This window comes from Ammodytes marinus (genome assembly GCF_949987685.1).
Source record: "Ammodytes marinus genome assembly, chromosome: 8".
In the NCBI taxonomy this organism is placed as follows: Eukaryota; Metazoa; Chordata; class Actinopteri; order Uranoscopiformes; family Ammodytidae; genus Ammodytes; species Ammodytes marinus.
The window spans coordinates 25325365-25353200 of record NC_137212.1 but is presented as its reverse complement, the minus strand read 5'-3'; the positions used below and the strand labels follow the sequence as shown (position 1 = coordinate 25353200).

The 27836-nt window shown below is 43.1% G+C and overlaps 1 protein-coding gene across 1 annotated transcript; it reads right to left on the bottom strand.

Moving 5' to 3' along the window:
• Positions 1-429: 429 nt before the first annotated feature.
• LOC307254012 (importin-13-like) lies at positions 430-26970 on the bottom strand. The gene is made up of 22 exons (XM_080032232.1): positions 26506-26970; positions 19562-19687; positions 19048-19404; positions 18285-18538; positions 14398-14538; positions 13767-13908; positions 13006-13172; positions 12533-12653; positions 12192-12339; positions 11868-12049; positions 11549-11575; positions 11185-11319; positions 9555-9707; positions 9127-9207; positions 8876-9013; positions 7739-7835; positions 5852-5904; positions 4189-4255; positions 3985-4043; positions 3800-3889; positions 2848-3029; positions 430-2386 (listed from the first exon to the last, which is right to left on the bottom strand). Exons 1-22 carry the CDS (start codon positions 26572-26574, stop codon positions 2290-2292), a joined length of 2886 nt encoding a protein of 961 aa, XP_079888358.1. The 5' UTR covers positions 26575-26970; the 3' UTR covers positions 430-2289.
• Positions 26971-27836: the final 866 nt, after the last annotated feature.

The following is a 27836-nucleotide window of genomic DNA, read 5'->3' as shown; positions in this document are numbered from 1 at the left end:
CAACAAACTGGATGTGCCTAAAACATGAAAGGCAATAAAATGAATGCAAAATATATCCCCCTTTTTTTAAATACATGTGTCTACTTGAATTTTCTTCCACACTGGTGCTTGTTGTGATTATAGCTTGAAGAAAAACTACCTTCAGGATGTGCTGACAGTGTGCCTTTGATGTAAGAACAAAACTACTCCCACACACAGAAGAGTCAGGAGCTGGAGTCAGATATATTTAATAAATTAAAGCCAAAGTACAAAAAAAACAATGTACATTTCATACCTCCCTCCCCTGCTCCACCCACTCCTCTTGCTATAAATTGTGACAAACATCTGTTTTACTTCCCCACCTCTGAGCGAGATCACAATACAGACCGAGGATCAGTGCTGAACGTCCAATTATTCAATGTTCAAATCAGACGGCTCAGTCGAAATCACGTCTTTCTGAATAGTTTTGTCCCTTGAACCCCAAACCCCCTCCCCCCACGAAACACATACATGCTACATGTCTGCAGGCACCTCGGATAAGACAGGAGGATTAGACTGAGATAAAGTTTATCAGAGACCACAGAGTACATTTCGATGCTGAGTGTTATTCCATGTCACCTGGTGCTGCTGATTCAATAGACAGTGTGTTTTACAGCCGTCACTTCACTTCACCGATAAGACTCTCTGACTTTAATGGATGAGCACATAATGTCAGTGTTAACTCTTGTTGTGGATGCTAATAAATACATTTCTCAGAGATCCTACGTTTGAACTCAACTCTCTAATCCTTCTTGGTCCTTTCCAAGGCAGTGACCGGATGGATGAAATGATGAGGGGTGCATTGTGTCATGAGCAGTAGATGGGTGTCAGTAAACAGACAGAGACTGATGAGTCTGGTCAATGATTTATCACTGGTTGGTCATTCCAGATGATAAGGTTTGATAAATGCCTGTGATTGGTGGTGAGCCGCAGTAGAGAAATATGGGTCAGTCTTTAAGAAAAGAGCGGTCAGAATGAGTGTGGTGTGAAGAAATGAATGGGTTCTTTGTTTGAAAAGATAGGAGGAAGTAATGGATGTGTACTGTAGGTCCAATATAAGTGCACTGAACAAGTGGGAACAGATACATCTGTGCACACGCACACACACACACGCACGCACACACACACGCACACACACAACCTCTCATACGTGCAGGTATGAACACACGCATACAGTCAAATACACAGATGTGTTCAGCAATAACTGTTAATATGCACAACTTGATTAATATTTTTGCACGATTACAGTGACTAAGCAGTCCATCGTTGGGATGATTAATCCCTCCAAAACACTCACGTTCCCTCTTGTGCCTCTTTCTGACTGCAAGCTACTAGAATTCATTTTTTTCCCTCCAGCCTTCAGGCTAGGCAGTCCTGCTTTCCCTAAGGGACCCATGCATGAAAGCCCCTACCTACAACCAAGAGGAGACTGCAGAATGACTGGGTGGGACTGTATGTACATGAGGTACAGCCCTATACACACAGGGCTGGGCAAGAGAGCAGACAGTTTTTAGTCCAGATATGTGGTTTTCTGCTTTCTTTGTCCACTCATACCCCTCGTATAGACATTTATAACAAAAAAAAGGACACATTCACAAACATTTCATGATAATTTGGCAAATGCAGAGTTGACGGGGGCACGAGTGGAGAGTAAATAGAATTGTATTAATGTCATTTGTTTCCTGCAGAATCCCCTCCCGACATTGGTCCTTCTCTCTTCCCATTAGCAGCAGCAGGACTGACAACCACAATCTCCCTATAATATGTATACATATACATTTATATAATTACTTTGATTTATTTTGAAAAATAATGTCAAGTAGCTACGAACGATACCACTACCATTTTCATAGGGATGCTAATCACCAGGAAACAACCTAGGAACCACAGGAAGATTTAGAAAGGCAGAACAAGACAGAGAGAGGAGGCAGCATGCTAGCAGTGCTGCTCGAGGCTCTTCCAACCACACGGCCTTTGAATAGGAGGATAGGGGAGGGAGAGAAAAAGATTTAAAAAAAAAATCAGAGCAGAGAGGGCAGCCTCCCTAAAGCCACCAGAGATATGTTTTCTCCATTGATCCGACGGCAGGCCTGTGCTGGAATGGTTCCATGTCTTGTCCTGCAGCGGGGCGGGGTTATCATTACAATCATCTCATGATATCTTCACTGAAGGGGGTTTGGTGAGAACTCTATTGTTGTGGCAACCGGCTTGTTTTGCGCTGAGGGCAGAGGTCACGAATAGGTGAGAGTTCAAGGGTAGAGTGTTCAGTGTTCAGTATTCAGCCGCGTACTCCGTGCCATGGAGCCCTCTGCACAGTAGTGTGAACTCCTTCACCATGTCCTTCATCCTCCTCTTGTTCACTCGTTCTCTGGACCCAGGAGGAGGTAAAGAAGGAAGGAAACAAAAGGGGACAAACACATGTAATTATAAAGTATATGATAAATAACCCACAGCCTCCCTGTTACATTGTCCGGTTAAGAGATGTAATTAGCACTGGAATAGAGAGGGAAAGATTAATATTGTGTGGTTCTACCAATTCATTTGAGAAAACATGGCAACTAGGCGTTTAGTCTCCTCTAGTGCAACTTTTAATCTTAAAGTCATTGTCAGTTATTTATTTTTGTTTAACAACGCATCAACAAACTCTATCTCTATTCTATACCAAGTCTATCTTTTAATCATTCTATTTTTTCACCTTTTTTGTCCAATTTATAAAATAATGTTTGCATTGTACTGATCTGTGAAATTTGTGTTTTTGAATACCAATAAAAATAAACAAAGATAAGAGTATTATGCAAAACATTTTAGCCAATAATCTGGCCTCGTTACCTGAGTATTTGCTGCGAGAAGTGGTCTTTCTGTTGCGTTGTGACCCGCGATGACGGGAAACCAGGAGGCTGCAGTGACGCCTTTAACCACACAGCCAGGAGAGAAAAGCAGTGCTTGTTCAGACTGAAAAGCACTTCTGCAAACTGGTCCATTAGGCTCCGTGACGCCCCGCCACCGATGCCCTGGAGAGAGAGCGGGGGGGGGGGGGAGAAATTTGACAAAAAGGAAAGAAATGTTTTTGTGTGAGATTCCGGAGCCAGCTGCAGCATCACTTTACAGAGAAACAGCAGATCATCAATGATACATGTAGAAAGAAGATCTGGAATCGCAATGGGATCAGGGGATGAGTACTTCCTTCGCTCCCAGAAAAAAGATATGCACACAGACTTGTACCTTTGTCTTTCTCTCAGTTTAAAAAAAAAGAAGAAGCGCTGAATAAAATGTTGTATTGTCATGAGTACTGGGGTAGAGGGTTGACATGGTTCTGTGGTTAAAACATTTGATATAAGACATTTTTAAAATGTCAATGGAGGTTTTGAATGGGAAAATGTACTTCTGGAAACGGAGCCGCTAAAAAAAGGGTGCGGTCACTGTTGAGCTCTATTGTAAGCAGTGAAAGGGATTAACAACAAGAACAAGATACAAGAATAACAACAGGGTGGACGGAGAGCTGTTTTTTTTTATACAGAGAGCAGCTCTCTTGTTTCAGCGCCTGTTAAAATACACCATCAGTGCCGTCTTTAATCACAATGATGTAAAGACATATCTACGTGCCCTTTCTGGTAGTGTTACTGATTTAATACGCAACAAAGCCTTCTCGGCATATTTACTGTAATGATACTAGGTCTAGAGGTGCTGGAAAATGTAATTGGGCTTTCATTCACACAGGAACATTACTGGGGAAGGCTGCATGTGTGAATGAGGCTTTCATGCGTCACATGGCGCTTCTCACCTCTAGCAAAGCCTGGATCAACAGCTTGCCGTCCTCCTGCAACACTCTGGCTACTGGAGGCACATCTGAGCAGCGGGGTAACAGTTCAGTCTGGGGAAGAAACACAGACATACATGTATTACTTAATGACTCGTTTAGGAACGTTATTTTTTTTTGTTGCAAGTGCTGTGTGTGCGCACACTTACAAAGAACAAGCAAGTTGACTTGACTGTCGGAGCCTCAGGGAATTTAAGTGACAGAAGTCCTAGAAGTGGAAGAGAGAGCCAGAGACATTCATAAACTACCTGTGGATGGTGTCACTCTTTTACCGCTTGTACGTTGCGGGACAAAACACACAGAGGAACATGTGCAGAGGTGTGTGTCCGTCTGTAGATAGTGTGCAAACTTACCACAGTGGAACACTGCTTTCACGTCAAGACTCTCGGACAAGAACAAATCGGGCTTCCGTTTGAGGGCCTAAGAGGCAGATAAAGGCATTAAACTCAGCATGTTTCAATGGGCACTACCCGATCGGTACTGCTTCACCACATTCCACTGCATAAGCTCCTTCAAAATACTGCTATCAACAATACCCGCTCTCAGCCTGGTAGCCGGATCTGACAGCAACACAGGACTGAGAACAGATCTGCCTACCAGGCTATAGTGCTCTCTCCATCTGTTTAGGGAAAACTATATCCAAACTCATACAGAGATCCTCCAATGCAGAACTCAGTAGGTATAACAAACAAATTGCAAAAAATAAAACTTTGAAATCATTGGAAACTTAAGTAAAACTAAAGGCAATGATGGTTTTGTTTTTCTTGAAATCAATTATAGTTGAAACATTACTTTTTTTCCTTCTTGTTTTTTGGTTGACTGGATTGAATATGCAACAGAAGTGTGTAATTAAGTAACATGTGCAGATAAGGAGAAACACAACTCATCTAGTAATAATGAACTCATTCAGGATGGAGGAGAGGAGAGAGGGAGAGGGAGAGAGATGAAGGTCAGATCTATCCAAAGATAGAAAAACAAAGGAAGAATGAAGACGAAAGACAAAAATATAAAACAGAAGAGCCATCAGCCAATTGGTCTAAACGGATTAATATTAGTTGAATATTAATTCATTTGGGCTTTGATTGGCTCTGGGCATGGAATGAGTCAGAGGCGGACCGCGCTCAGAGACTAACCAGTCACCTGGGACCACGAAGCTGTCACTGTTACATCATCTTCCTAAAAGCGACGCAGCAATGAAATTATTTCACTGAAGGCGCCAAGTGTGCCGATTCTTTCCCAAGGAGCAAATGTGCCCCGATGTCGTCTTACAAAAAGGAGAAAGATTTAGTGGATAGCTAAGTGCTTAAGTTGCGGATTCCCATTAATTATATGTCCACACACTATTTTATTTATACAAGCAGCCGTTCAAGCTGTACAATGAATCAATATGATTATCTAAAGAAAGATGACATGCACCTTGTGAGTCATGAGATATTTCTGACATCATAGGTTAATGAGGTCTTTCCAAAAAACATTTAATGTCAAAAATTGCACTTCCATCTAGAAAAAATACACACAAGTATTTGGAAATACAAGGTCTTCACCTTACCCGTAAGATAATTTTATTGTCTATACTACATAGACTAACATAACACCAACAGCAGTGCAATTTTGGAGACCATTCAAGATCTAATCAGAATTAACGGATACTACAGTGTAAGTGAGGATGATAAACATACAAGATATTGATATGGTATATATGTGTGTGGAGACTGACTTTCTGAAGGTAAAAATCAAAACCCTATACATTGTGTGGCGAGGTGACTGTTAGAATCAAAAGCGTTTGAGGAGAACCAAAAGGTGTCTCTTTTTTCAAACTTTCCCCTCCGGTCTCATTCCAGCGCCTGGCCTATGTGATGGGACACCTTAAGGGCCCAGTAACAGAGAATAGAGAGAGAGATAGAGAGGGAGAAGAGGACAGAGAAACAGGGAGATCTGAGAAAGAGAGAGAGAGAGAGAGAGAGAAAGAGAGAGAGAGAAACCCAAAGTGAATGAAATAAGAAACCAAAAACACACCTGAGCTTGGAGTTGCATAAATGAATCAACAATATCAGGATGATCCCTGGGTCCTAAAATATAATAAAGATGAAACTTAAGAAATCATAAGAGAATAAGAATAATATACAAACAGCAACTTAATAGATTCAACAGTCATGTGGAAATAAAAGAGAACTCAAAAATATTTCATTGAAATAATTCACACGTGAGTAAGGAACGAAGGGAGGGGGAGGGGAAGGGGAAGGGTAGGGAGGGGGCATATGAAGCTTTGGCAGAGTCTTGGAAGAACAGACCAACCAAAAACAAAAAAACAAAAACAGGCAGAAGACAAAGACATGGGTCCGTTTGGAGAGAAGAAAAAAAGAAAGAAATAACGAGAGAAAAAGAATAAACCTAAAGAACCAAAAGTGGGTTTGGATTGGGAACCCAGGAGGCACCTCTGTTACTGTTACAGTTTGGAGGGGAAAGGGGCACCAAACCTGCATGAACCCCCTTTTACCTCCATCCCACGAGGCACCGCTGGCAACAAACGTGATGGAACAATAAGCAATACATTTCCCCTTCAATACAAATAGAGGCCTGAGGGGAGGAGGTTTCTGTAAAGGGTCCATTCAGAGCCATTGGTATGAATCACACTCAAAGGATCTCTATCTCGCTCTGATATCACTAGCTCCCTTATGCTGGACACAAACTACAAGACTTTTTTTTTTCCTTTTTTTTCAATGACAGATTGAAAATGACACACAACTATAACACCCATTTCCTGCAGACACTTCTGGACTGAAGAATCCTGACTTTCAAACATGTTTTTTTTTTTATCTAATGGCTTAAGATTGATGTTGGAAAGACTCCAACAGCAAGCTTGTAAGGAAACAGAACAAATGTCTATAATAAGTGCCCATATTTAGCTGTTCCCACACTCCAAACATGTGTCATGCTCAATAGCCCACCTCCAGCCCTCATCCACACACACACAACACCTGAATTGCATACAAGGCTTGTTCAGAGGGTTGTGTTGAAAGGACTTTTAATCCTAGCACAGTGGTGGGCCAGCCCTGCTACTGTTATATGTCAGCCAACTGAATAAGCAGATTAAGTGGTCTCTGAACTGATACTGTCTACTGAAAGGTACCTGCTCAGAAAAGAAAGAGTTTAGAGGCAAGAGGAGAGGCAGCCATTACTTAACCAGACAAAGCAGGAGAGGAGGAGAGGAAAAAGGGGACAACACAAAGGGATGGGGAGCAAGTACCCTAACTCAAATATAGTAAATTTAACTAAAACATCTCAGTCATGTCCACCTTATATTGCGTGAAAAACAGAACCCAAGACTGGCCCAGGGGTAACGCACATAAAGACACTTCTGATTAACTTTGAACACTTTACAAAATGAAAGTAAACTTCATGCAAACACTGAAACAGTCAAATCAAATAAATGAGATAAAACTAGGCTGATACATATAGAACACATTGCATCATATTGATTGCATTTGTCAATTGTCATTGTAAACAGAAGTCTGTAATGATAAAATGATCATTTGAGACAATGTTACACATCAGGCAGAAGGAGCACTTTGCGGTTTCACCTTCATTAATCAGCAATGAGGGCAAACTTTAAAATGGACAGAATGTTAGAGGTCATGGGACTCATCTCTATTAGTGGCATCCAGGCCGAGCTGTTTCATTGTCAGCCTATATGTAGAATTGTAGTAAGAAATGGAAGTGCATCACTATAATATCAATAATATGTGAAATAAATAGTTTATTTTTTTTAAATTAACATATTATTTACAGTTCCGCTCCTTTCCTCTGCTACACCGACAGATGATTCTGGACCCTGTGAAATCAAATACAGTCACAGACACATTTGACAGTATTGACAGTCCCTTCCCCTGCTGGACACCATACCTTGTTGGAAGATGGACAGTGTTACCGAGGTAACCAGCTCAAACAGAGCCTTGATGGGTGGGAAGTGGTCTGTCTCACTGGCAAAGATATGCACCATCTGAAACAGCAGGACTTTACATCAGACACTCACCGCGTTTACTTGCACACAAGGAGGCCGCTTACTAGAAGGACAATACAACAGGCTAGGGCAGGAAAACCTAGTGTCTTTACATGCAATGAAAATAACTTTACTACTGTAAATGAAAGCTATTTTCAAGTATCACATCTCTCCTCTGTGTGTATGTTTAGTTTGTGTTGGTGGTAAATTATGCAACAGCCTGCAGAGCTTTCATTTTTGCCTTTCTTGTCTTAGCATTTGGACTGACTGTGCAGTGGGGAAAGAAAGCCCTGTTGTGAGAGCACACTTTGCCAAATGTTCTGCTGTAGAAACTGACTAATTTAACACCTCTCTTTTTACCGTCATTTTTAGTTCCATATGGGTTTTGGATTGAATTCATCTGAATGCAAAGATCAACTCCTATGATCCATGTGCCGATATAAAAACAAGATATTAATAGAAATATTACAATTCTTAAATGATTTTCTTCTTTTAGCAGAAATCTGCCCGTGTTGACTGGATTTCTCTTAATCCCTTTACACTTGAAAAAAACAACATGTTTTATTTACGTGGCATTCGAGACACTAAGCTATGGTGACAGATGAAAAGTACCAGACTACATACAGTAAGTACATGGGTACACACTAAAAGTCACTGTCACTTAATGCTAATAAGTCATGTCAGTGAGGGATGCTTGGTGGGATTAGATGATGCCAAATCAAATTATTATTTATGACTATATTTGAATAGTAAAAGTTAAAGTAATATCACTTGGTTTTGCATCTCAGTTCTTCATTAATAAATATTATGAAAAGGGTGAAACAAAAATACGATTAGTTTTAGTTCGTGTTTCCAAACAAATTATCCTTGAGATATTAGTCCTGAATACAGTCCATTACTGTGAAGACATTCTACAAATGTGTCCTCATTAACCTTGGGCTATTTGGGTGATTAGCTCGTACACAACCCTGACTTAATCTCTCTCTCTTTATTAAAGGAATACTACTAATAGGTGTTTGTGCGCATGTTTGAGTTAGTACCTGTCGTGTGAGGTCGAGGGCTGGGGCCTGGGGTATCGTACTGTACATCTGCCCCAGCATCTCACTGAGCTGAGACACCATGGGAGCAAAGTCATGGAGCAGAGTCTTCACCGACTTCTCAAAGATAGCGCACACCGCCTGAGGGAGGAAATGAGAGCAGCTATGCTGAAATGCCATGACCGATTGTTGAGGAGTGACTTATTCCAAAGCAGATGTCTCACTGTATGCAGTCGCTCATGTCTATGACTCACCTCTACAACCTGCGAGTCGTTCAGCCACTTACTGAGTACCGTCTGTATGAGAGCAAACACTTGTTGCAAAACCACCACCACCTAAATACACAAATGAGCAACATTAAAGAATGAATACAAAGTGATAAACAAGCAGTAGCATTACACATGAGCATTTACACATGGATGGGTGCATGCCTATCAGCAGAATTACTAATGAGTAGAGTAGTGATAGGGCAAAAACATCCTATTGGCCACCCTAACCCTAAGCCCTGCAATCAGTCATAGCTGACACATTTACGAGGGGGTGGGGGCAACTAGTGTACTGCATCAGAAAGGCTTCGACATACTATATGTTTATACATGTCAATATCTATCATCTGTAGATTCATCATATTGCTGATAGCCAGTGTATTTGGTGTCAATGAAGATGTAGTGTGGTGACTGACTGGGTTTGGTCCAGGGGGAGGCGGGGCCGTCTTGACAGGTGGTGCTGAGCTGTCCCCTGACTCGTCGTCCTGCTTGCTGATGTCGAGCGTAGTGAAGAGATTGGACAGCAGCCCCAGTATGTGGATGATTGCTAGTTTATTAGAGGGATTAGGCTGAAAGGAGAAGGAAAACAAAACATTTTCATTGACAGAATTGGCGACTTGACAACCTAACCCCACCCACCGTCTGGCTCTCTAAGTGCACGCTTCCAAAACATTTAAGATGCTAACAGAATTCTGCTCCTGGACCATCAACAATAATCAATAACAATCTTAATTTATCATTTATCCATTTTAAGGCAACTGACTTTTTATAATTTATAATGGATTTGTAATCTTTATTTGGAGAATAATTAAGAGTAAACTCTTGCTAAATCAAGAAAATAATTGGTAGACCAATAATATTTAATCTTCTCCCTCCTGGCTGAAAAAACACAAAGCAATGCGAGAGGAAGAAGCTAATTGCTGGCTCGGATACCAATTTTTCCAGCACACACCCACCCACGCTAAATCTTTAGTTAAGGTTTCACTGGCTGTGTTCAATCATTGCTCTGTCTCCATGGCGACGCGGCCACACCTACCCTTCAACATCTACTGTAACTCCCTCACTGTGTTGATGCTTTCCCTGTACAACAACAACAACAACCGAGCCTCATCCTCCCCCCAGCCAAATCCCAGTGTCTACGTCAGTGTGTGTGTGCAGTCGACCTCTGCCGCGCATCACGGTCATTCCCCCTCCCTGATGTAACCTAACCTGAAGGTCTCCCCCACTAGGTGCCACTATTTGTCCGGCTCCATACATAGCCAGCTCCTGATTTCCTAGTCTGATGTAATGCCGACAGAAAAACAATAAGAGAGGGAGGAAGTCGGAGAGGATGGATGAGACAGTGTGCTGTGAAGGGTGGGGGGGGGTTGAGACTAGGACAGTGAGAAACGAAAAGCTTCATCTAAGCTGACATCTCTTTCAACCCACCCAAGCCCTTCACTGATTGTAGAACGAGAGAACAGGAGACATTCGACGTACACTGGTATACAGTGTATTTTTGGATAATACCAGCTCCAAATCTGAACCATCCACAGTGACAGTGTCTGAAGATCCAGGTCTCAATTGGTCCTCCTGACATTTAAACGACTGTGTGCATGTAAGAGCATGACTTAACAAAAGCGTTTATGTGTAGGCAGTTTCACATTTTCTTAATTTCTCGTCTCTCTTGCGTCATTTTGTGTGTTTGTGTGTGTGTGTGTGTGTGTGTGTGTGTGTGTGTTTACATGAGTGAGAGAAAGTGAGTCACTAGCCCAGGGTGCAGGGTCAAGTCCAATCTGGTCCCGCAGAGAAATGTTCCATTGCAGTGACACCACACAGACACAAGGCCTGTTCCTATTGGCCTGTGTCCAACTGTGCCGTGTGTGTGTGCATGTGTACATGTGTGTGTGTGTGTGTGTTTGTGTGTGTATGCATGTGTGTATGTGTGCGTGTGTGTGTGCATGTGTGTACTAGAGCTGCAACGATTAATCGACGAATCGATTATGAAAATAATCGTTAGTTGCAGCCCTAGTGTGTACACTGTTACATATTAGTGTGTGTACGCACCGTCTCATCTGCTAGCTTCTCCAGTTGCTGAATGTAAGGGGTGATGAGAGACTGAAGGTTTCTTAAGATGTCCTCCACAGGGAGAGCGGAGAGCAGGAAGCCGAGAGCTTGCATCAGCCACATACACTGACTCGTCTGTGAGAAAAAAAGACGAGCTTAGGTTTAGCTTCAGTTAAAGCAGGCCGCTTGAAGGGTGCAAGTTTAAAAAGTATACTCCAAACTGCTTTTTCAACACACATACACGTGTCATCTTTTAGACTACAGGCTGCCAACATGTTAGGGAAACATTTTTCACAGCGTTCCTTTTTGAAATGTCACTTCTTAACTGCCAAGAGCAAGTGAATGTACGAGATCACACACTCACCTTGTGGATCTGCTTTATAAGCACCTCCTTGGGAGAAAAGAGAAAGTCAGTGATGGGGCTATTTGTTTGAAGCGCACAACAAAACTTATTCAAATTAGCGATTAAAAAAACAAAACAAGTCCACAATAATAAAACACAAGGGACTTCGAAGAGTAAGAGTGTTATTTCTGGAAAGCAAGAACATCTCAAGTATGTGACACATTTAGCCGATAAATGTAAGAAAAAAAAGATTAAAACGGATTATTATTGGCTCTCATGCTTGATCAACTCGGTGGAAAAAGAAATAGCAGAATAAAAAAAAAAGATTGTGCACGCATACCTGAGAAACAGCTACTATGTTGCTTGCATAAGGTGGCAGGTCATATTTGCACTCCCTACAAATTTTCTTGAGTGTAGAGACAGAAGAAACGGAAAGGTCTGGGTTCCCCAAAGCCTGTAGCACCAAGGGCAAGACACTGCTGAGCATCACTGGGTGGTCTGCCAACCATTCAGCCAAAGCACCTGGTGAGAGATTAACACTTCAGATACAGGACTGACTGACACATTCCCTTATCTACCCATGTTTCTAAACCAATATGGTTCCATTTTTTTTTTATCACACGTCGTTCTGAGATCCTCCCAATCCACCCATGTAACATCTCACCTATAGTGAACATCACTGTGTCTGCTAGCTGGACGTTGTTGATGCTGATTCTGGGGATGAGTCCTATCAGGCCGGGGATGACGTCGGAGTAATTCACATCTATCGTCTCTGCTATGGACTGGAAGCCATACAGTAACGCTTCCGTGTGCTGAAAGAGGACAGTGTAATCGTGAGCACATGATGGTGGTAGAATTAAATTTCGGCCACACTTGCATCCAACTTTTGCACAGGTTTATTTTTTGATTTGGACATAAGTACAATAATGTGAGAACAGTGACAAAATATTGCATTACACATTCTCAGTCCTCAAGGACACAGAAAATAATGCACGTCTCACCCACCTGCCACGATGTGTGCTGCTCTGCATTAGTCAACAGTCTCCCTAGTTTATCGTACAGGTTACTCAGCAGCTCTGCTCCAAGCATCTCATACACATACATGAGTGTGTCCGAGATATCCACCCTGAAGGACAGACAAGCAGGAACAGACATTTTAGGGGCATGCGGTCTTAAAAGCTTTGATGTTCATATGGTCCGACATGTGTCGCCCTCTCAGCAGCCAGTCCAGTGAAAGTCTATTAGAGAAAAACACACTCACATGCTGACCCCCACCATCATCTTGTCAGCAAGTAAATTCTGAAACACTTAAGACTGTCACTGAACACTTGACCATAACTGTGTGAAGCAGGAATAGGCATACAAGCTGCTGGATACAGGGGAGAAATAAAGTATCTATCTCTACAATTTCGGAGAGGAGAGAGAGAGAAAGAGAGGGTCATGCAAACAAATGAACACACACACACACACACACACACCTGTAGATCCTGAATTGTTCTTTCTCATCTGAGGACCACGACTCGTACTCCTGGTCAGAGGGGAACTGGGCTTTGTGTAGCAAAACATCCACCAGCTGGAAATACACTGGCCTGTAGACCTGCAGATACACCGCCTGCTTGTCCGTCTCGAAAGACATTATTTCATCCTGAGAATAGAAAGAGGAAAAAAGAAAATTAGTGTTGGGCCTGGAACATCAAATTGGTTATGCATTTCACAGACTTTTACGGCTTGCGAAAGCTATTAACCGAAGCACATTTTACAGCATTTACCATTCTAAGAACGATCTAAACTGAAACTTTACATTGTGTGCTTGGAATCACCGAGAAATCAATTATGTTGAATGAGGTAGAGGACCGCAAGCTAATTTTTGAAGACAAGCTGTCATACTTTACGATTTGAAAACTATAGACGAAGAGCAATTAGACCACAGTGAGAAGCCCCGTCGTCCAATTAGGATGCAGGGAGCACTTGTGTTTTTATGAAGTCTGTCAAAAAAGGGACTGTTTTAAGTAGTCGCTCAAAAAAGGGAGTCTTGTGCCTGTCGAGCCTCGCTGGACTATAATGAGCAAAGCTTATTTTGTTGTCTGGTTTGATCTGGTTTTGAAGAGCATAAAAAAGACGAGGCTGGAGGCAAAACTTGGGTAAATCATGCGCACTGGAAAAATACATAAAACACATTTCTTTATAGATCAAATTACCACTACATCCCAGCATATGATTGGACTTGAACCTTCCTTACCTGAAGTGTGTACCAGAAGGTGAGTGTGAGCGAGCTGGTGGTCTCATTGACCGGGTAGTGGCCGGGGATGCCTGTACAAAACATGATCATGTTGACTAAAGCCAGGACGCTCTGCCAGTGATCCACCTGCTCCAGCAGAGTCCTACAGAGAGGGATGGATGGAGGGAAGAGAGAGAGAGAGAGAGAGAGAGAGAGAGAGAAAAAGAAAGGTTTGGAAACTATCCAGTGCAGTCGGTACACAGGTAACCCATCAACTTTCTCTTTATGTGTCATTCAATCAGTGCACACAGCAGCGAATGGAAGGCAGACATGGCGGACTACACGATGAGGCACTGGAGAGAATATGGACTGACTTTCTTTCAGGCAAATGCATTTAAAAAAAGGAGCCCATTTTCTAATAGGAAGCTATTTTAGTGAGATTAAAAACTGGCCATGGTTTGTATTTGGTTATTGGATTGGCTAAAACACATTAGTGCTGCTTTCAGTATTAATTGAAGCACAAAATGTTTTAGCTCCATCCCAACAATGAATAATAATTCAGGCCCGATCTAAATCCTTTTGATCAAGATGAATGTACCCTGACATCTTTACAGTGATTCAGAGGAACTACTGTTCAAACACCCACACACACCTGGAGTGGTTTTCTCCCATTGTGACGGCGATCCGGCAGATCCCGTGGCAGGTCTCCATGTCTCCATTCTGAACAGCCTCTCTGAGCTGCTCCTCGAGAGCCAGCACTCGAGGAAGCAGCTTCAGCAAAGTGATCGTATATCTACAATACATGGAAAGACACAGGGAAAAATAAACACCAGAATTGACAGTTAAAAGTCTAGCACATATAAAAAAAAATAATAAAAAAAAAACACAGTGCCGAAGAACATAGGATGCACAGCCAGGGAGCCTCCACTGGTCCATAAAACTGACTGACTCCACTCACAGCTATAGGTTGATATACTCCTTCTCAAGGAAAGTGTTTATTTCAAATCAAATCTCAGTTCAAGTCAGTTCAACCACGGACCCAACCAACCCCGGCCTCAAACACCCCACACATCGACCAGGAAATCTATTCAAAGCTCCTGCTCTTGGCTGCTCTGCTGTCAGTTATTATTCTGTCTTCCTCCTGCTGACTCAGTCATCTATAATCCTCGCACTGGCTGAAACACATGCATGTGCTGACACACACACACACACACACACACACACACACACACACACACACACACACACACACACACACACACACACACACACACACACACACACACACACACACACACACACACACACACACACACACACACACACACACACACACACACACACACACACACACACACACACACACGGGCAAGAATGCTTGCTTAAACACAATCCTCAACACAAGCAAGGATGTGGTCATGTGACAACTTCCAACAACATCTTTCCGTCATCTTTAATGACAGCAAGTGAAGGGTGTGACATTTGGAGATGGAGTGGGTGCGTTTGTCTGAATGTCACTAGAGGACATCACGTGTGTGTGTGTGTGTGTGTGTGTGTGTGTGTGTGTGTGTGTGTGTGTGTGTGTGTGTGTGTGTGTGTGTGTGTGTGTGTGTGTGTGTACGAGTTGTTTAAATGTTAACCGTAATGAGAACATCAATAAGGAAGGTTCGGGTTGAATATTCATCAATGACAAAGCAAGGTTGTGTGACTTCACCAACATTTGAAAATAAATCACAGGGTTTCTCGGAGGATGCATTATCGATAATTCCTCTGTTGGTTGTTTAATCCATAAATTGCCAAATAAATGTGGAACAACACCTGAAGATTTAAATTTCTCAGAAATCAAAGCTAGGTTCTGAAGCCAAATAACTGTATTTTATAATTATTGAATTAATAAAACTACTTTTAATTAGTTGTCTGTCCGTCTAATAATCATAAAATGGAATCATTTATTAAGCACGTGCCAAACAAAAAAGTGGCTAGGAAAATATCAGTGTCATTTTGCAGTCTAAATGCATCTCTTAAGGTCAGGGAAAGCTATTATTATTGTAATTTCCTTCGGGTCCCATATACTCTAACGAGCCATATATCCATGGTCCTGCATTATGAAGCTGAGTACCCTACTCAGCGGCCCACACTGACTCCTCCTTTTCTGGAGAAAGTGCCACCCCGCTGAGATGTTTTGTGTATGAATCACCCCTAATCCATATCTAATAAGCCCGTACCTGTGTGTGTGTGTGTGTGTGTGTGTGTGTTTCTGTGTGTGTGTGTGTGTGTTGGCCTACAGCCTCTGTGAGAGCAATGCGTGGACAGAATGTAATTTACTCCGAGTGAGTGAATGTGCGTGCGTGTGTGTTTATGTTTGTGTGAGAGTGTAGCAGACTGCACTCATGCACTCAGCAGATCATTCATTATTAAAAAGGTGCAAATGCGGGTCATGCACTCCTAGCATACGAATAAAAGACTGTCTGTGTGTGTGTAATAGAAATAAAAAGGCTGAATGGATTTGTATGTGTTTCCCATATTTTCCTCATAGGAGATGACACTCAGGAGATTCTTAGAGAATGTCTACAGCCGTCTCCTCCCTTGCTCCCTGTCCTTCCGTTCTAGGCTTTCTGCCTCCTTCCTGACTCCTCCTTTATCCTCCCATCCACCCCACCCCCACCTCTGGTCCCCTCTGCAATTACCGCAAATACTCCAAGACAGGGGAAACGGTTGCCTGGCAACAGGATGCAGCTGGACCAATAGCATGCCCCCAAATGAGTTGACTGTAATGTGTTCAAACAGAGGGAGAGAACAAGAGCCAGGGTGGAGGGCTTTGTACTGATGGTGAGAGAACAGAGTGGAGATAGGGAGTGCACAAAAGAAACAGAGGCACAGAGGGAGAAAAGATAAAATAGATAGAATCAAAAAGGCAGAGTCTACAGATGGAAAAAAAAGTGGGCCATGAATTTTTAGAGAGGATGAAGGAAAGAACATTATAACAGTTCTTCTGATGGATTCACTTCTTATCTTCCTCTTCCACAGACAGACAGAACAAACACAATACAGGAAATATAAACCCATAAATCAGACATGCTCTGAAACAAGGGAGATGCTATTTTATCAATGAGGCATATTCAAAAGTGGAGTCACTGATTCTGGACAACGCTTGTTGTCAGAATCACTTCCTGTCAAAATCACTGAATATCTCCTCATGATCCGCTACCTGTCCTTACTGTCAAAAAACTGGATATTTTTTGGAGTGTACACACAGTAAGGACAGGTAGCAGACTGTTAGGAGATAGTTGACAAAAAGTGATATTGACAACAAGCGTTCTCCAGAATCGCTGACACACGGAAAACATGCTAAGCTGTGACACAAGCCCACAAAACAAGAGAAAGAGGAAAGAGTGTTTTTTACAACAGGGGAAATGTTTTTTACAACAGGGGAAAACAAGCGAACTTAAAGGAGAAGTAAGCGATATGGTCCTTTAAGCTAACTTCATGTCAGCGACTGCAGTTAGCAGTCCCCTCCCTCGTCACTACATCACCACCACATTAACACACAGCCGTCTTCATCAGATAGTGCTGCGATGGAGAGCAGAGAGTAATCGTTCACGGGCACAGAGACCCGCCTCTTTATAGCCCTCTGTCTCCTGATTGGATAAAATAAGCGGGATACTCAATTTTATCCAGCTATTACTGCAAAGCTGAATGACTGGGAGACCTGTGTTATGTACTGTGCATACTGTTTAAGTGATTGCTGTATGAATAAAGAGTGATCCAACACTTATATTAACAGAAAAATATCACTTACTTCTCCTTTAGGAAAAGTAAGGTCAGTCTGTTAGGAGCCCAGCAACACTTGCTGCTGACGCTGTTCCACCTGTGACTGACTCCAGCACCAGTCATTGTCTCTCCACCATCTGCTGGGCATGATGCAAGTGACGATCAGCAGCAACTTCACACATCCACAGAGGTACGGAGGATGAAGTCTTTTATTTTCGCACACTTTCACACCTTCCCCTTCACTCCTCCTCTTCCTCTTAGCACTGCTTTTTATTTTTGCATGGTCCCGTCATGCCCGCCCTCTCTCTCTGTCTGTCTGTCTGTCTGTCTGTCTGTCTGTCTGTCTGTCTGTCTGTCTGTCTGTCTCTTTCTTTAGGGGAGGAGTAATGGGTGCCTGCCATGTCTGAATCAACCGGGGCATGATGACATTTCTTACCCAGCTCTGTTACCATAGCAACGCCAGCCAACCGAGAAATGCCGCTCTCCTCCCTCTGGCTGTCAACTTGCCCTGTATCCCTCCATCTATCCCTCCCTCCCTCCCTCCATCCATCCATCCCTTCCTGATGCCCTTCCAGTGGCCGCCCTGTTTCCTGCCCTTGGCAAATGCATCGTTTTTCTCTGTCCTCCCTCTCACTTTCCTCCCCGTTCTACTTTCACTGTTTCTCAAGTGTAAATTCAAAATGATGACTAGCTTTCATGCCATACATTGGTATCCTTAATCTTTTTTTGTGAGAGTGCACACACACACTTGACACACTTTGTACCCACCTTTGTGAGTCTGGCTGTGAGATGGCGTTGACTATGGCCTCCACCGCTGTGTCAAAGAGCTCCGGGTCGGGCAGGGCGCTGAAGCAGTCGTGCACCAGGCCTTCACTCTCGCTCAGGGGCACGTCCAGCAGCACCCAGGATGACAGGCAGCGCAGCACGCGAGCCTTCACCGCCCCGGGGCTGTCCGTACGCTGCAGCAGTTGCTGCAGTAAGGGACACACTGACCCCCACTCCCGGCCCAGGGCTCCCCGAACCTAGAGGGAAAGGGGGATAATGAGGGTTACACTGCTGGTCCATTGCTCATGGGTGGTGTATGTTTCTCAGTCTTTTCTATACTAGGGCATTTTATCATCTGAAACTATTTATGTCACATTTCTTGCTCTTGAGCCTTGACAGGAAGTCGTTTCTCTTGTTTTTATATAGTTTGTTGTGTTGTTGTTAATATATATTGCTAATGTAGTTGTACAGCCCTTTGAGGACATCATACATGTTCATCAATGATTCCTTACTTTTTGTTGAATTAAAAAACAAAAAAGAGTATTCAAGAATAAGTAAACAAGACTCAGAATTGATCTACCTATTCGCTGCCATCTTGAGAAAGTCTGCAATATTTTATTCTGTGCACTGTAGACATTTCACTTAGTTGTCAACAAGTATTCAGGTTATATCCGCCCTGGTGAACAAAATAATCCCAGAAATATTGAACAGGTGACGATCACCACTTGCGGAGCTGGGAGAAGGTGTTACCCGGCTGCCATCTTACCTGTCCCCTTCGGTTCTGTGGCAGACGGCTGGTCTGGAACTCCTCAGGCAGGACGGTGAGCAGCTCCAGCAGAGCCAGGCAGCGCGCCCGGCCGTCCACCCCTCCCCCCTCCTCCTGGAACACACGCACCATCTCCGACACGGCGCCGGGCCAGGCCTCAGGCATTGTGTTGAGCGCCAGAGAGGCCAGAGCCACACACAGCCGGGTGAGCACCATCTTGGAGCCGGAGGAGAAGCAGGCGATCTGGGAGAACAGCTGGGTCTTAAGAGATTCATACTGGTCTGTGGGAATGTCCGACCAGTAGCGAGAAATCTTGGTGTGAAGCGCACTGGCGCCAAAGTACTGGATCTCTGGTACCTGTGAGACAAGATAAGATGGATGCAAAATGACTTTTCTGTGTGCTCTGTGTGTGTGTGTGTGTGTGTGTGTGTGTGTGTGTACAAGTGTGTACGTGAACAAGTATGTACAAGAGTGTGTGTGTGTACAAGTGTGTGTGTGTGTGTGTGCAGTTTACCTTATCTGGGCTCAGTAGGACCCAGCAGAATTGCCAAGCCTGAGGCGAGACCTGCGCCTGCATTAGCCATTTCTGGGCCAGATTCTTGTTCTCTATGTTCGGATCATAGTACAACTGGTGGAGGGCCTAGAAATAAAGGGGAAACAGAATAAAAACAAGAGAGAAAAGTCAGAAGAATTTCTACAACCCAGTCAATATCAGAAATGTTTGCAAATATACTGCACACGTTCCCTCTAAGTGGTGGTCAGAGTATGACTGAGAGACTTGTCCACTTGTTCGGTGGAAAAAGACCTGGTTACCTTGAGAAATAAAAAGAGTATATCTTCTCACTCGCAAACCAGGATGGCAACACAGACACAGCGCAGACAGTTTACCTTCAACAACCCAAACAACTGAAAAGGCAATGACCTGAAAACAGCCTTCCCTGTACAGCTCTGAGTAATTCAAACAGGGCTTGAGTGCAGTGATAACAAGAGGGAGCAAACCACAGAGAACGGAGATAAAAAGGATGATGAGTGTGAGAGAGGCAAATACTGTAAAAGGAGAGCATTAATTAAACAGACACCTCTAATCCTAGCAGTGCCAGAAGGGTGGTTTACTCTACTCCACAACCGCCTGTTTTCTCCTCTCTGTCTGTCTCACACAAAAAAATACACCACACACAAACGCACAAATACACGCTCACTGAAGGAAAACCGCTGGCAGCCTGCACTAAGTGTCTGACAAGCATAGCAGGAATAGAATCTAGTGAGCGAGCTTCTGATCTTTGTATTCTCCCCTGAAGCCTGCTCACATCAATTCCTCAACCAGCAGTTAATTCCATCCTCTCTCGTTCTCTCATTTCTCCCCATGGCCTAAACTGTCCATCCAGTTTACTTTCCATCACTCAGCTCTCCCTTTACCCCTCCGTCTTTTTCTACAATGTGCATTGTATCTGCATGCTCTAAATAACACTGTTAACAAAACACTTTGGGGCTAGTTATATTGTACAATGATGCAATTGCAATGAGCTGACTGTCTGCAGAGAGACAGGTAGAGTGAGTGAGTGAGTGAGTGAGTGAGTGAGTGAGTGAGTGAGTGAGTGAGTGAGTGAGTGAGTGAGTGAGTGAGTGAGTGAGTGAGTGAGTGAGTGAGTGAGTGAGTGAGTGAGTGAGTGAGTGAGTGAGTGAGTGAGTGAGTGAGTGAGTGAGTGAGTGGGTGAGTGAGTGAGTGAGTGGGTGAGTGAGTGAGTGAGTGAGTGAGTGAGTGAGTGAGTGAGTGAGTGAGTGAGTGAGTGAGTGACTGACTGACTGACTGACTGACTGACTGACTGACTGACTGACTGACTGACTGACTGACTGACTGACTGACTGACTGACTGACTGACTGACTGACTGACTGACTGACTGACTGACTGACTGACTGACTGACTGACTGACTGACTGACTGACTGACTGACTGACTCATCTTTAGGTAGTGGAACAGTATGTAGCAGGTAGGTACTGTACATTAAGCACGTTAGCTCTGACTTTTTCTAAGCTGGTAGGTCTTTGCATTCTCCACTATCATCTAACTCTGCCGCCATGTTCAGCTTTTTATGACGATCAAGTAAAACCACTGCACATATGCAATTGGCACAGAGGCCTTTCTTCTTTGAATCTTAACATTAGCGTAGACAGAGCTTTTACAGTGCTGATGAAATATGAATGTGTTATTGTGTTTTTTTGCGATCTGACAAGCTCTTTCCGTGGCTCATTAGCATGCCTTCATTCTACAAGAGCAGCTCCACTCTAGTCTTTCTGTAAACAAGGCTGTGATATGGGACTTCAAAGCAGCAGCGAATCAGTATACCACAGACCACTGTGTGATCACAGACCTCTGCTTATCGATTCCCAAACACTGTGTCTGTGCCTCTCTGTCCTCTCTCCGTCTCATAGCAAAAAGCACAAGACACAAAACAGTCCATTCATTTTGCTGCTCTAATCTTTTCACAGGGAACCCCCTGAGTGCCGTCTCCAAGAAATCACACCAGACTTGCATCAGCTATCTTGACTATTTGACTGTAATTGTCTATTAGGGATAATCGATTTCCCAAAGAGATCGTTTTTTTTAAACAATGCGAGAAGCAGATCACAAAAAGGCTGTGATGAGAAATAGGAATGTATGCAGTGTATGCCTGACCCAGGGTTTAAACTGTCCTGTCAATTGGTTTTACAAAAAAGGATGTCGTTCTCCTCATGCTCACCAATCAGAAGTGGCCCATGATGCCAATACGCCAACATCAAACATGTCAAACACCAGGAAAGCGCTACATTTGTAGTGAAAAAAAAACCATGAGGCAACATTGGACAGTTTAGGGAGTATTTGGGTTTGAGATGACAGATGAACGACAAAGGCAGGTGTTGTGTCATGGGACATTCGCCACATGACGAAGCATCACCACAAACTTACTTCTGCACCTCAGACAGCAGCACAGCCAGCAACACTCACCGGCCACTTTATTAGGTGGTACACCTTGCTAGTACCGGATTGGACCTCCTTTGGCCTTCAGAACTGCCATTAATTCTACGTGGCAAACTTTCAACAAGGTTTTTGGAAACATTCCTCAAAGGTTTTTGTCCATGTAACAAGTGGTACATTTAGTTACTGTTGCCTTTCTATCATCTCGAACCAGTCTGCCCAGTCTCCTCTGACTTCTGACTTCAACAAGGCATTTTCGTCCACACAACTGCCGCTCACTGGATATTTTTTGTCTTTTTCGGACCATACTCTGTAAACCCTAGAGATGGTTGTGGGTGAAAATCCCAGTAGATCAGCAGTTTCTGAAATACTCAGACCAGCCTGTCTGGCACCCTCAACCATGCCACGTTCAAAGTCACTCTAACCCCTTTTCTTGCCCATTCTGTTGCTCGGTTTTAACTTCAACAAGTTGTCCTGTCCAGGTCTACATGTCTAAATAAATGGAGTTGCTGCCATGTGATTGGCTGATTAGTTATACGTGTTAACAAGAACCGGTGTACCTAATAAAGTGGCCGGTGAGTGTATATGACAAGTGGACAGCCAAAGTAGTGATACTCCAGCACAGTCTGGTGAACAAACTATTTCAGAGTTGTTTGCATTAGGGCTCACAAAGGCACTGTGAGGTAACAAACTGTAACGCACCGCATCACTAAATACTATTAACAATATCACCATGATAAAGTGAATATTGAACTAAGGATTTGTCTTAAGGAAATCAGAAAAGCCTTCAGGCCTATTGTCCATTAATAATTGGTTCTTAAAACAAGCAGGAAACCTGACAAACAGTGGAGTTTATTTGTAGGTGAAGCAACTAATAGCAGCTACAGATGGAGGCAACCTGCCTGAACCACCTGGCAACGTGCTCTTGGCAGGAAGTGTCAAAGCACATTACCCTCTTCCACAGTCCCTTTCCTACAAGAGGAGGAAGGGCAGAGGGATGCAAGCTACAAAAACATGTCTCAGTTAGACCAACTCCTGAGCTGAGTTGACACTAAAATGCATAAACTATACCATCTAATAAGGAAAAATACGAAACAAACCAAATTGTTTATTTTTATTATTAGCAAGTAGATGAAGAGAAGCAGATGGGTCTAAAAAGCAGCAGCCTTTTTATGATTTTCTGACCATCATAGAAATCTTTTCCCTACATGCTTATGAGGCATTAGTACCCAAGCCTACAAACACACGCACACGCACACACGGCATCTCTGTACCATGGGTTCAGTGTAATTTCGCACCATCTGTCTACAAGAGTGTCACCCTCAAAGTCATTGCAGAGATGTGAGGGCAGAGTGTTGGTGCTGTGCTGCAGAAAGGCATCGTCACACCACTGACCCATCGCGCCACTGCAGTATCACCGTGAGCACAGAGACATGCAGAGGAATGATGATTAATGAAGGAACAGAGAAAATATAGTTTGATGTGAGAGTGTGCGCGGGTGGTTGTTGACAGCACACGCACGGCCAAGAAGGAAAATTTAGAATACCACCGTTCGTTGCCAATAGCGATAGAAAAAAACAACCTTGCACCAAGTGTCTCACAACAGTCAACATGTATGCAAAACCTCAGTTACGTAGAAAATGTCCTTTGCCACCACAAAATATGAATGATTGATCATCTACAGCCACTGAATAAATAGATAACAATACAGTCTACAAGCCTGTTCAAATAAAAAAATACTGAAAAATGTCATTGTTGGGGGGGTTTTGTTTGTAGGACACATAGTATAAATAAAAGTAAAATGAAAACGGAAATGTATCATGTACCCTACGACACATGTCCCAGATTAAGCCAACATACATTACGGTCAATGACAGGGTGGTAATAAGAAACTTTAAGTTTCTAGAAAGGCGCTTAATAAATACAATATTTTATTATTATTAATTTAATAGTCATAATGATCCCTCTTTTCCTCCTGAAACAGCCATACAACTTAACTACACCACGCATAATTCACCAGTGTCAAATTGAAGTTCTGTAGTATGTTAGCTAGCAGGCTGAATCATGCCCTTTTGCTTTTAAAATGGTATAAAACCATTTTATATTGAGACAGATGTCACATCGCATTTTATTCCAAACGTTCAACTCAAGCTCTTTTTCCAACGTTTCATAGCAACTGTAAAGCTCTGAATTTCCACTAAAAATCGACTCTCTTTGTGCATAATATTGATTGTAGTAGACTAGGCTAATTATAAGAGAGCGGAAATGTAAGGAAGTATATGCACCCAGTCATTATACACACAAAGTTACTGACAATGTGGTACTTTGTTTCACTGACCCAAGATTGAACAATGGAGCTTTCTATTGGACACACACACAAACACTGGGCCAGGAACCATCATCTCCGCCACCATGTATACAACAACAAGCACACACTCTCTACCACGGCAATCTTAAACTGGGGTCCTCCTAATTTCACTCTTTTAGCAACCCTCATCATCTAATTGTGCAATATGAGTTCCAACTGATTAACACTATATTAAGACATCTCTGCTGGTTGCTTCTATTTACAGTGTTTATATTTAACAGCTGTTGTGAAGGCTCAGACAGCAGAGACAATTACCGGTTAAAGCAACACCTACGATTTTTCTAAAGGCATTAAACTGTTGAACACAACACTATGCTTTTCAGTGCACACACAGATTATAAAGAAACAAATCGTCTCTCTCTCTCTTATCCGGGTGAATCATGGCGCAGATTCCATGACTACCGCAAAATGTGTCGTTCCAGCCAAATTATAGAAAAACAAAATCATCTCGTGCGAATAGTCTAAATGGACTTTCAAAATATGGCTGAGTCTAAGAAGATCAGTTATTATTAGTAAGATATGCAAATGTGTTGTAAAAGTGGCCATAGCCTTAACAGGAAATGGTACTTCAGACGCAGTGTATCATGTTCCATCAGTTAATGAGATTACTGGTGACACTGGACCACTCAGAGAAGATTGAACGCTTGAACAGGACCTGAAAACGCACCTTGAACTGCACACAATCACACAAAAAAGATTGAAATCAGGATGAAAGGTATTTTATTGGCTGAATTTTACTGTTATGTTTGAAGGTCAGGCATGAGTTTGCACTGCTATGACACCACAGAAGACATTTCTAAACACTTTTGGCATCGGCCGCCTACACTTCCGCTCAATTTTAATTTCCCTTCAGGAGTCAGTCTGGGTCTGCGCGGTATATTCTTAGGTTTTCTCCGGCCAGATTTTTGGCGGTCCTATCAGCGAACAGAGGGAGTGGCTCAGAAGCCGATGCATAACATAACGTCAAGAGCAAACATTATGCGATTGGTTGGCACTGAGGAGCAGATCCAATAGTTTAAAACTTCAACAGACACCCGTCTACTAGTGAGTTAACGTTTGTCAATTGAGCGATTCCAGACCTTCTATACAAATGAAATGAAGTATGATGGTCTGGTAGGACCAGGCTAAGGTTGGGTAGCACACAGTAAAGACTTTTATTATAAGATATGCTAATAAACCATGCAAATTGCTTATGACCCCTAATTAAACATTTACTTATATAAATGCATACTGTACTAGTATTTATTTTCTTCACTTAAGTTAATGTAAACAATAGGAGGAATTGTCATTTTCTTAATCTACCCTCAAGTCATATCAGGAGCCAACTTTCCTTCACCTGCAGACATGGATAAGGAGATAAACCACAGGGAGACATCATGACCTTGCTTGTTATTTTTCGTCTTCTTCCTAGTTTATTATATGACCAGGACCTTCAGTATCTGGCCAAGCCTCCCTCCCCATAGGAATGTGCTCCTCTCCCTCAAACCTGCCTCTAATCATTTCTGTCGCATCGCCAAGCTCCTCTCTCCCCCTCCTCTTTCTTCACTGCCAGTGTCACAGACATCGACCCTGTCCCCTCCCCATCTCCATCCATCCCCTCATCCCCCAGTCCGTCTCATCATCGACTCAGCTCTGCTAGGAGCACATATCTCTCTCTCTCTCTCTCTCTCTCTCTCATTGTCTCCCCACCCATTCCCTCGTGTGTCCGAAACGGTGGCCACCCAGCAGGGAGATTAATCACAGCAACCTGGCAGCCAGGGCCAACAGCAGCGCACACAGTACACGAACGCACGCGCACGCACATGTATCCAACCTCACAGAGAAAAACAAGACCCAGAACAGCATTTTTTGACAGCAATGGAAAATTATTGGTGGGCTACAACCTGTTAATTTGCTCTCATGTTCTCATTCTTTAACATTATCCATTCGATCAGGACTAATTTAAAGACGTAATGCAAACACAGAAACATTATCTCTACAGGCTGAATCGGTACAGTGGTTGTACAATGGTTATAATTGAAGGCTACAGACAGATGCACCTCGTCTGCTTTCCCTCACACGCTGAAGGTCTCATTTGAAACACGTCAACAAACCCCCTTGGCTTTACACACAGATAACAACAGATAGCGAAACTCACCTTCTCAACGTTATCAACCGTGAAATCCAGGGCGTCCGGTGTGGCTGCTAACCTCCCCGCTGTCTCCATGTCTCCGCTGACACAGAGCTGTCAAACGATAGGAGAGGAGCAGACAGCGCCGTTAACCTCCCTTTAGAGACGGACACGTTGGTTTCCACAGTAGTTCTTCAGTAGCAGTTGCAATGTGTAAGTTAGCTATACAGCATCACACATTTAGACATTAGGATGACACGAGAAGCTAACCGGCAAGCTAACATGAGCTCACATAACAAACGAGCAGGCTAGCTGACGCTAACATATTCTATGGGAAAATACTATAGCAACGGCTAGCGCCACTATGCTAACGCCAAACTAGCTATCGTAGCAATGTGCCAAATACAAGAAGCCAGACGGATGTAGTAACATTTCCAGGGTTTAGACCATTATCAACCCGCTTCCAGTTACGTATATTATATCCAGGCTGTGTAGAGGACCAATATTTCACACCTTTATGTCCTGCGACGGTATGAGACGATGCTGCACGAAACGCAGCTCCTAGATGCAGCTACTGCCGCTCTCTGTCTCCGTCACCGGGAGCTGTCTGTTACATTCAGGGACTGTGGGAAATATCATAATCACAGCATGATCGGCCATGGCCACCCAATAACAAGCCAGCCTAAATAAAACAGCAAATACTTGGGCATCTACAAAAGCAAAATTACCAAAATGCTGTTATCTATTATTAGTCTCTCCGTAGTCATTTTTTTTTGTCTTTATTCAATTTTATTTTTTAGGGTTGAGACGAGGGGTAGCCATAGGTGCGTGCAACCCTAAAAGAAAATGGTATACTGATGCCAATCATCCTCAGACAAACACCCGACCACATAGGCTACATGTTCTCCAAAAGAGCTGCACCGCACCGCAGCGCGCGGTGGATGAGGGTGAATTCAGAATTTACAGCTGTTGCGTTCACTGTTGCTGCGGCGCTGCCTGGTTATTTTCTCAGAAATTACACATGGCTGGCCTATTATATTATTTACAAATATATTTCTCCATATAGGCCTAGACAATATAGGCTATTAAAAGGGTATATACAATTGAATTTTTAAAATCAAGCAACTATAGGCCTGCAGGCTATATTGAAGAAGACACTCTTAGGCATATTGTATGTATACCTGCCTGCACTAGATTTTATACCCAGCCTACTTATACATGCACGTACCTGCTGTAACTGCTGCACATTAATCTTTTCACATTGTTAATATTGTCCATGCTTAACATGCACATTCTGCACTATACACTCTGCATTGTACTGCTTGTTGCACGTATTTTTCGATGCTTAACTTCATTTC

Excerpts from the sequence above, each read along its gene's own strand:
- LOC307254012 (XM_080032232.1), bottom strand. The coding sequence starts at position 26,574 with ATGGAGACAGCGGGGAGGTTAGCAGCCACACCGGACGCCCTGGATTTC. Across the intron at positions 19,688-26,505 it reads CGGTTGATAACGTTGAGAAG|GCCCTCCACCAGTTGTACTA; the intron begins GTGAGTTTCGCT and ends CTTTATTTCTAG. Across the intron at positions 5,905-7,738 it reads ACTGTCCATCTTCCAACAAG|GACCCAGGGATCATCCTGAT; the intron begins GTATGGTGTCCA and ends ATTATATTTTAG.